Here is a 9,696-nt window from a genome sequence, read left to right as displayed (position 1 = left end):
TGTGGGGGAGACGGCAGTCTGTGGTGAGGTAGATCATGCGGAGTCAGCGATGTGGAGCCTCAGTTTGGAAACCAGAGACGCCCACCGCCCCTCCACTTCAGATTTATCATACTTTCACTCGGCAGACACTCTGACTGCACAATTATGAAGAGCTGCAGATCACTGACTTCTCATCACGTCAAAATCTGAGGGGGTTTGGAAATCAAATCCACAGGGATGTGTGACAGGACAGAGGTCAGTGGATTTATACATTTATACACAGGATAGCACTTTTTCTTTGGGCACTCCTAATTTCCATTGTGTATTCACACAGTTTATTTTTCTCTGGACAAATATATTGCATCATACATATTCCACTTTTGCTTTGTGACTTTCTAGAAAACAAATTGAATTGAATTAAAGTTGCATTGCACTACAAGCGCGTTTTAGTCCATTAAAACATCACGAGTGTATATAAAGTTCTTACCATCTTCACGTTTATTGATTTTTTTTTAAATGACTAAAAAACGAAAGATCAATAAACTTTCAAACGGTGCCAATACGTAGGCCTACCTATATTGCCATATTTATATGCGTATCTATACTGCCACCTGCAGGCCACAATGATAAAGCGCACAATGTAAAACAACCTCTACAAACATTTATCTACCGGATAAAATGTTAAATTAGACTCCCAAAGAGCTATTTAGTGAATTTATTTTTATTCATTTAGCAGACGCTAAATTAGCAATTAAACAATTTCTAGAACCTGATCATTTCCAAACCTGGAAAGCACAATTGATATGTTTAAAAAAACACATCATCAGGTTTTACAGGCTGTAAAGCTAACAGACATTAATCCTTTATATTATTACATTTCATAATAGAAACTTTATGTATTCATATACAAAACTGCACACAAGTTACCAAACTTATTTAGGTTTAAGCACGTTTGAGTGAGTGAAAGGATTGTTTTTTGTTTTTTCCCCCGCAGTGGTTTAGTATCCATTCCTGTTGCAAATGTGTTTAACGTCTTTCGGATGAGACGTTAAACCGAGGTCCTGACTCTCTGTGGTCACTAAAAATCCCATGGCACTTCTCGTAAAGAGTAGGGGTGTAACCCCGGTGTCCTGGCCAAATTCCCTCCACTGGCCCTTATCAATCATGGCCTCCTAGTAATCCCCATCCACTTGATTGGCTCTATCACACTCTCCTCTCCACCTGTAGCTGGTGTGTGGTGAGCGCACTGGCGCCGTTGTCCTGTGGCTGCCGTCGCATCATCCAAGTGGATGCTGCACACTGGTGGTGGTTGAGGAGAGATCCCCCCCACATGATTGTAAAGCGCTTTGGGTGTACGGCAATACACAATAAATGCGCTATATAAATGCATCATTCATTCATTCATTCATGTGTTAAACAATGAAGTTTGTGTGTGTAGGAGCACAAGTATGGGCAGATACATACAAATATCAACTGATTGATCTGCCCAGTCCTCCAAAATCACTTCTTTCCCAGCTAAGCCTCCAAACAAAGTAAACTGATCTACCCCAGTTAAGAATGAATGTATCTTAACATGTTTTTGTTGAAATGACAGTCAAAGGCAGGTCAGAGCTTATTGGCTAAATTGCTCATGACTCAGATCTGTGCAAATATGAGAGTAATAAACTTTAAAACACTATAAAGATGCATCCTAAATCTTATGCTATATAAAATACAATTTTATATACCTTATAAATCTACAGTAAATATTGGTCTAAACAAAACAAAAATGTATTGCACATTAGCCCAAACTTTAGACTTGTAAGGCAGCAATGTACTGATGCAATTAATTCAGAACATACAATAAACTAATTCAGTTCTAAATCTATTCTGGTTTCTTTAACTCTATTCAAACCATGATTTTCAATATTTAATCCTAAATTTCTTTAAAGATGATTATATGGGTGTTATTTTTGTATACTGAATTGGATTGGTCATCTTTCTTACAACCATTTGCATACTGAATTGCGATTGGTCTTGTCAATTATAGATACCTTTCACATTAACGACATATTGATTCTTGTTTGCGGACGAAACAGATGCAAAGCCTAACCTAAACTCACCTTAGACTGTTATTGATTTGTTGCAGCAAAAAGGAAATATATTTTTTTGTATATGTTTTTACTGAAATTATTATTATTTTAAAAATACTTTTCACAAAATTTCCCTTTAGAAATATAAAGTTATGTTCCCTTCCAAAACCACCATAATCATATACTGCATTTCAGCAAAAATGCATATTTCATGGCAGCGACTCAAAATACAAAAAAATAAAAATAAACTTGAACAGCTTGAACAGATTACCCACATGTGTTGGTATGAGGAAATGTAAAGAACCACACAGGGGAACCATGAGGTATCCAAACTCCTGTTGATTTTAATCTACAGGTGGATCATCTGAGGCTTCAGTCTCCTCTTCCGATAAGAGTGCTTGAGTGTCATTAGAATCCAATGAATGGAAACACCTAAGGATGCTGGAGTGGGACACAAAGTCAGAATGAATCAGCATTCTTAGCCAACACAAGTACAAGAAATACAAGCAGATCCAAAAAGGGAAGGAGGAAATGTAAGCCATAGCTAGCATTTAAGAATGAGGAACTACAGCTAATTAATCAAAATGGAACACAGAGCCACCTCAGTTAAAAGTTAGGAATAACCAGTTTCTAAGACCTACAGTTGCTGCTTTAAAAACACTAATGATTTAATAACACTGTTAAATGTAATCTTTTTTAAATCTCAAAAGAAATATCTATTTTTTCCCTTTGTACAATACAATATGATGAAATTCACTTGTAGCAACTGATTCAATGTGGATTTTGGTTTTTATTTTTCATATAAAATGATCAAATTAATTTATTCCTATTTATGCAGCCTCTCTAAATCATTAATAATAATAATAATACAATAATACATTTTATTTACAATGTGCTTTTCTAATACCCAAAGTGCTATATAGTCAGCAATCATTTTAAAGTCGTGGTTTAAATGCACGGTTTAGACATTTCATCATTCTAAAGATCAGTAACGGGTTATGTTTCAGTGCATCTCTTACCCTAATAGGCTTATGGGAATGATACAGAGTCCAGTACCCAACAGGAAGATAAAGCCAGGACACCATGCCACGGTGGCCGCATAGATTCTGCTAAAAACTGCAGAGGACCCGTTAGTGCTCAGGTTTTCTGTAAAGGCCACACAGGCAAAGAGTGCTCCTGAGAAAACATGAAGGGTAAACAAAAGAAAAGTCCGATATGATTGTCTCTTCAAAAGGAGAAATGCATACATACAGGGTTAAAAGGTCAAACTAAAAAACAAAAAGCATTCACATAAGGATCCTTAAATGTAGCACCACTTCGAAAGAAAACAAAACATACAAAAACACATTCTTGAGCTGAGAAGAGCTCTTATGACCGACATCTTGCTGAATAAGGAGTTTTGCTTTGGAACAGTGATTTTCAGAGTCACTCACCCTGCTCAGACTTTGAGACGACCTTTGACATCATCGAACGCAGGACAGGGAACGGCATGATAGCAAACATAGCAGGAATCCTCACTGTAAGTAAACACATCATTACTCACATTAACCAAGCAAACAAGGCATCCAGAATTACATACATTTACACCTATTTTACATGGCTACAAATTTAGAGCTCACACTGACTTTTATTCCATGTTGGACTAATGTATGCAGCTAACTTACAAAGAAAAAATAAAACGTTTCAACCTACAACATACAGATTGCTGATAATATCCGATAATGAAATTCATTAACACTTTAGTACAGTTGCCAGTGCAAATGGTGTTCAGTTATTAAAGAAGTTAAGCAAACTTTATTATTGTATTACCGTACACATAATAAGTGTGATAAGATATGTGAGATTGCTGTACCCAGGACCAGCTGCTGTTTGCTCTTAATTAATTTGATAAATCTTCAACATACATTAACATATGCAGTGTTCCATATATACCACTTTGAACAGATGTTAAGAGCAAAATTGAGCTGTGAGAAGACACGCATACACTATTTATTTGATGTCTTATAAAAATTGTAATTCTGTGATTTATTAATTGTTGAAGGTATATCTGCTCTCTCTTTTCCTCAATTCTTGGAACTAAACAGTAATAACTTCAAACAAAATTGCACCAATATTAAAATTAAAAATGATTTAAAAAAAAAGACTTACTACATTTGTGTTCTAAATGCGTGTGTGTGAGTGCATTACTGTGAATTTGGTAAAACACAAATATAAACAAGCTTTTTGCATCTTGTAGTTTTTGTCTGTCATGTATGACTATTGTATATCTAAAGCCATATATAATATGGTAAATGTGGTCTCCTAATTACTAAAAAACAATAAATATATATTATATAGGAAAAAAAAAAATTCTATAATGATTTTTGGACTGTGTTTGTTCATGCTCACCGAGGAACATAATGAGCGTAGTCTTTGCGAAGGCCGTCATGAACATGCTTATAGCGACTGACAGCATCCCGATGAAGGCAATGGCAGTGTTTGGCAGACAGAGGGAGAACAAATACACCCCGACAAAACTAGTGATAAAGATGGAGGTGCTGGCCGCGGCGCCATAGCCGATGAGGATCTCGCTCCAGCACAGCGGCTCATTGAGTTCGTAAAGTGTGATCAAGGACAGACCCCCCGTATTGACAAAAGATAAGGAGGAGAAAGTGACAATCAACAGCACAAGAATCCATTTTCTTTGACTACTGCCTCCTGCAAACAATTTGTAGATGCCACATACAAGTTTCTGCATGGCCAGACAACAATCCCCACTCTCTGACTGGTCAATCACCCTGGTTTCCTCCAGAATGAAGATGGCATATAGCAAGTTAACCGCCTGAAATATGGCAGATGTGAAGAAAGGCCAGTTGAACCCGACTGCATGCAGGAAGTAGCCAGTGGAGATTGACGCCACACCGGCCAACAAGCCGATCATCATGTCCACCACAGCCATGCGAAGAGTTTTCTGCTTGCCGTCCTCGCACAAATCGGCCACATAGGAGAAGCAGCCACCAAGCATGGTACCGATACCCCCAAAGAGAGCACTTACAAAAGAGGCGGCAATGAGGAGGTAGAGGTTGAGCTCGAAGAAGGAGACTGCCAGGAATGAAAGTGTGTAGATCAGAGACCCAATGAGGGGCATAATAATAGTGATCTTTCGGCCGCGCTGATCGCTGTAGGCCACCAGGAGGAGGGTCACTATGAGACTGGGAATCATGGAAGACAAATCACTGTACATGGAGAACAGAGAAGCTGCTTTCTGCACCTCCTGAAAAAGAGAGCAAAATAAATGAAACACATGTGCATACAAAACTGTGGCTGCATATGTATCTTATGAAATCTGTTGCAATTCCTGGTCCAAATAAGAAAAGCTATTAAAAGAGGAAATTAAACACAAATGTAACAATGACCAAAACTATACTACTACAGACTGCCCTCTAAAGCAGGTGTAACTCACATTATATTTAGAGGATATAAAACAAACAGGGGTGATGAAATACTTTTTATTTTTAAATAATGACCATCTGACTGTATATTATCCCATTTATTACACACCAAGTAGATAATAGAAACATGGACATGAAATATTGATTTCATGAGTTACTAGTTTACTCATTGATTATTTACTTACTTATTAGAGGCAAACACCAGCACAGGAAACATGGTTTCCCGGATGAGTGGTCAGTTAAATAGTGTTGCCATAGACAACAGTCAATCATTATTTAGAATTTCTCTCTGAGAAATCTATGCTGCTGAGAAAAGCTATGGACTAATCACAATGAAGTATTCCAGAGATAGAAATTTATATATTTACAATAGTTAATTGTTGTCACTGAATAACAACAATAACAATAGGATAACATCAAGTTGAATTTATTTATAACAAAAAGATAGCACAAGCATATTTTTCAAGCTAAACATTTACAAAAGGTCACACTATGGAGCCTTCATAATTTGCCAGTCATATCAATATACAGTTGTGGTCAGTATTATTGGCACACTTGGTAAATACAGTTGGGCAAAAAACTCCATAGTGGAGTTTGGAGTGTGACTGTTTGAGGTTGTGGACAGGTGTCTTTTATACGGATAACGAGTTCAAACAGGTGCCATTAATACAGGTAACGAGTGGAGGACAGAGGAGCCTCTTAAAGAAGAAGTTACAGGTCTGTGAGCCAGAAATCTTGCTTGTTTGTAGGTGACCAAATACTTATTTTACAGAGAAATTTACCAATTAATTCATTAAAAATCCTACAATGTGATTTCCTGGATTCTTTCCCCCCATTCTGTCTCTCATAGTTGAAGTGTACCTATGATGAAAAATACAGGCCTCTCTCATCTTTTTAAGTGGGAGAACTTGCACAATTGGTGGCTGACTAAATACTTTTTTGCCCAACTGTATGATCAAAGGTGACTCTGAAAATAAACCTGCATTATTAATCCTTTTGATCTTTTATTTAAAAAAAAAACTAAAAAAAACGAACCTTTCATTGAACTAAAACAATTGAAAATGTGGAAAAATCTCATTATGAAATGTTTTTCTCAAATACACGTTGGACACAATTATTGGCACCCCTGGAAATTCTTATGAGTAAAATATCTCTGAAGTATATTCCCATTCATATTCACAATTTTGAGCACTCCAGGGTGATTATGAACATGAAATTATCCAGCCATGGCTTCCTGTTTCACAGGCATATAAATAGGAGGGAAAACAAAGCCTAAATTCCCTTAATCATCCATCACAATGAGAAAAACAAAGAATATATTTCTGATGTGTAGTAAAAGATAACTGAGCTTCACAAATTAGTGAAGTGGCTTTAAGAAAAGCCATTTCCACCATCACGGAAATTAAGAATTTCCAATCAACAGAAAATGTTATGAATCTGCCTGGAAGAGGACGTGTGTCTATATCGTCCTAATGCACGATGAGGAGGAGAGTTTAAGTGGCCAAAGACTCTTCAAGGACCACAGCTGGAGAATTGTAGAGAAAGGCTGAGTTTCGGGGTCAGAAAACCTTAAAAAGAAATTGTCAAACAGCCCTTACATTATATGTTGTTTGGGAGGGCTTCAAGAAAAATTCTCCTAGCTCATCCAAAAACAATCTCCAGCATATTCAGTTATCAGACACGACTGGGACTTCAAATGGGACTGGCTTCTATGGTCAGATGAAACTAAAAAATGAGCTTTTTAGCAGCAAACACTCAAGATGGGTTTGGTGAACATCGGGATAAAAAGTACCCCATGTGTACAATGAAATATACTGCTGTATTTTTAATGTCGTGGGCCTATATTTCTGCTGGAGGTCCTGGACATCTTGTTTAGACACATGGCATCATGGATTCTATCAAATGTCAACAGATAAAAAAAAAAATCAACAAGTGACTGACTCTGTTAGAAATCTTATAATGGGCCATGTTTGGATCTTCCAACCGTAAATTAATCCAAACACAAACCTGGCACAAAACCAAGCTTCTGCTATGGCCATTCCAGTTCTCTGACCTGAACCCTGTAGAAAATGAGTGAGGTGAACTGAAGAGAAGCAGCACCGTCATGGAGCTGTGAATCTGACGGATCTGGAGTGATTCTGGATGAAGGAATGGTCTCTGATCTCTTGTCAGGTGTTCTCTAACCTCATCAGGCATTATAGGAGAAAATTTAGAGCTGTTAAACTGGCAAATGGAGGTTTCAAAAAGTATTGAATAAAAGGATGCTGTTAATTGTGGCCAATGTGTATTAGAGAAAAACATTTATTTCATAATATTTCCTCCAATTTTAAATTCTTATTATACAATGAAAGGTTAGATTTTTGTGAATTTTTTTAATAAAAGATCAAAAGGATTAATGCAGATTAATTTTCACAGCCTTCTTTGATCAAATTTACCAAGGGTGCCAATAATTCTGACCACGACTGTATTTAATTCATACAGTGAAGAAGATATGAGCAGTTTTATTTTACATTTGATTATTAAATTACTGTAGTATTTTGTAGCCTACTTGACTCTTGATTTTTCATTTGCATCTTTATATACTATTGTTTGTAATTAGCTTCTGTGTTTTAATTTTTAAAAGCAAAAACAGAAAAACATAATTCCTTAAAAGTTATGTGGCAGAATGTGCAAAAATAAACTAGTTTCTGCATTTTTTTTTATGCATGACTATTGTACATTAATGTCATGGTGAATGTGTATATATGGTAAATCTTAAAAATAAAATGTTCCTTCCTCATTGTTCCTTCCTTTTCGAATGTGAAAGTGACGTGACATACTGCCAAGTATGTTGACCCATACTCAGAATTTGTGCTCTGCATTTAACCCATCCAAAGTGCACACACACAGCAGTGAACACACACACACCATGAACACACACCCGCAGCAGTGGGCAGCCATTTATGCTGCGGTGCCCGGGGAGCAGTTGGTGGTTTGGTGCCTTGCTCAATTGGTATTGAAGGTGGAGAGAGCGCTGGACATTCACTCCCCCCACCTACAATCCCTGCTAGCCTGAGACTCGAACCCGTAACCTTTGGATTACGAGTCCGACTCTCTAACCATTAGGCCACGACTTCCCACGATTTCAAACAATGTTCTGCAAAATACTGGAAATTACCCCACTAAAAATATTTAGATTATTCAAAAATCTAAAAAAAGCAACAACAAAAAAAGTCTAAAAAAAACTTGTGTATCCAGATACTACTAGAAAAAAATTAAGCTGACTGACAAAACAAGCCTACAGTATAAGCAGCCTAAATAAACCCAAATACTAAAATGTGTTCTGGAAATAAGCACAAAAACCAAAACCTGTGAAAACATTTTTATCGCAGATTTTCTTTTATCTTTGAAAAAAAAAATGTCTAAAAACACTTAAAAAGTGGATATGACGACACTAATTCAATTAATGCGATGAGCCTGTGGTTACTCTACTAGACACCTGTGTGAACTTGAGGGGAACTGATGCATACGACCGCTAAAAATATCTTGGAACCAGCTAGTAAAAAATAACTTCAAGAATGAAGTTAGCCATTAGAAAATCGCAACATTTGATGCAAATGTTATAATGCAAAGGAGTTCATTTGTAAGCATTTCTAAGCAAATATGTACGTGCTGTAAAAGTGTAACAGGCATTACTCACATCTTGCTGTCTGGTCTGGTTGGTGCTGTTAGCGGCGCATTGGGAAGTGTTGTCGGACACGGGGTAAGAAGAGTTTGTGATCTCCAGCCACAATCTGCGATACACGTACTGCTGCACGAGGGGATACACCATAAAACTGGCAAACGCGTAAATCGCGACGATCGGCTCGATGAAGTACAGTCTCTTCATTGTGTCGTGGATGTGTCTGCAAAAGCCAAGAGTAAAACAGACAATTGCATAAGTCTGCATGATCAGACTAATTGTACACCTACATAATTCAAGACGAAAGTACCATCATAACAGCTCAAATAATATTGTCACACTACTGACCACCTTGGACAGCTACCAGTCTGCTTACAGCTCACATGTGCAAACAGATTGGAGACTTACTTCTTCCTTCAAAAGAATACATCAGAAATTCCTCTCTACTGCGAGACTCCTCTGTAATCAATGTGACATTTAAACAGTCTTCTATGTTTTGTTTATGAAACATGACTGATCGAAACCTCTTATGAAACGCCGGTTTCCTGCCCCT

At 37.1% G+C, this 9,696-nt stretch overlaps 1 protein-coding gene across 4 annotated transcripts; it reads right to left on the bottom strand.

The window, feature by feature from the left end:
• Positions 1-279: 279 nt before the first annotated feature.
• LOC306864210 (lysosomal proton-coupled steroid conjugate and bile acid symporter SLC46A3-like) lies at positions 280-9,696 on the bottom strand. 4 transcript variants are annotated; one of them, XR_013783760.1, is made up of 7 exons: positions 9,552-9,696; positions 9,162-9,366; positions 4,440-5,304; positions 3,485-3,568; positions 3,071-3,227; positions 1,398-2,492; positions 280-1,012 (listed from the first exon to the last, which is right to left on the bottom strand). XR_013783760.1 is itself a non-coding variant. In XM_079408040.1 (6 exons), exons 2-6 carry the CDS (start codon positions 9,348-9,350, stop codon positions 2,396-2,398), a joined length of 1,392 nt encoding a protein of 463 aa, XP_079264166.1. In that variant the 5' UTR covers positions 9,351-9,366; positions 9,552-9,679; the 3' UTR covers positions 688-2,395. The 4 variants fall into 4 exon arrangements, 2 of the variants coding, with proteins under 2 accessions (XP_079264166.1, XP_079264167.1); XR_013783761.1 differs by having other exon boundaries at positions 688-1,012; positions 9,492-9,674; XM_079408040.1 differs by having other exon boundaries at positions 688-2,492; positions 9,552-9,679.

Source organism: Barbus barbus (genome assembly GCF_936440315.1).
Source record: "Barbus barbus genome assembly, chromosome: 45".
Classification (NCBI taxonomy): domain Eukaryota; kingdom Metazoa; phylum Chordata; class Actinopteri; order Cypriniformes; family Cyprinidae; genus Barbus; species Barbus barbus.
Note: the sequence above shows the minus strand (reverse complement) of the source record. Positions and strands in the feature narration are given on the sequence as shown.

Excerpts from the sequence above, each read along its gene's own strand:
- LOC306864210 (XM_079408040.1), bottom strand. The coding sequence starts at position 9,350 with ATGAAGAGACTGTACTTCATCGAGCCGATCGTCGCGATTTACGCGTTT. Across the intron at positions 3,228-3,484 it reads CGTCTCAAAGTCTGAGCAGG|GAGCACTCTTTGCCTGTGTG; the intron begins GTGAGTGACTCT and ends ATGTTTTCTCAG. Across the intron at positions 2,493-3,070 it reads ATTCCCATAAGCCTATTAGG|CATCCTTAGGTGTTTCCATT; the intron begins GTAAGAGATGCA and ends GTCCCACTCCAG.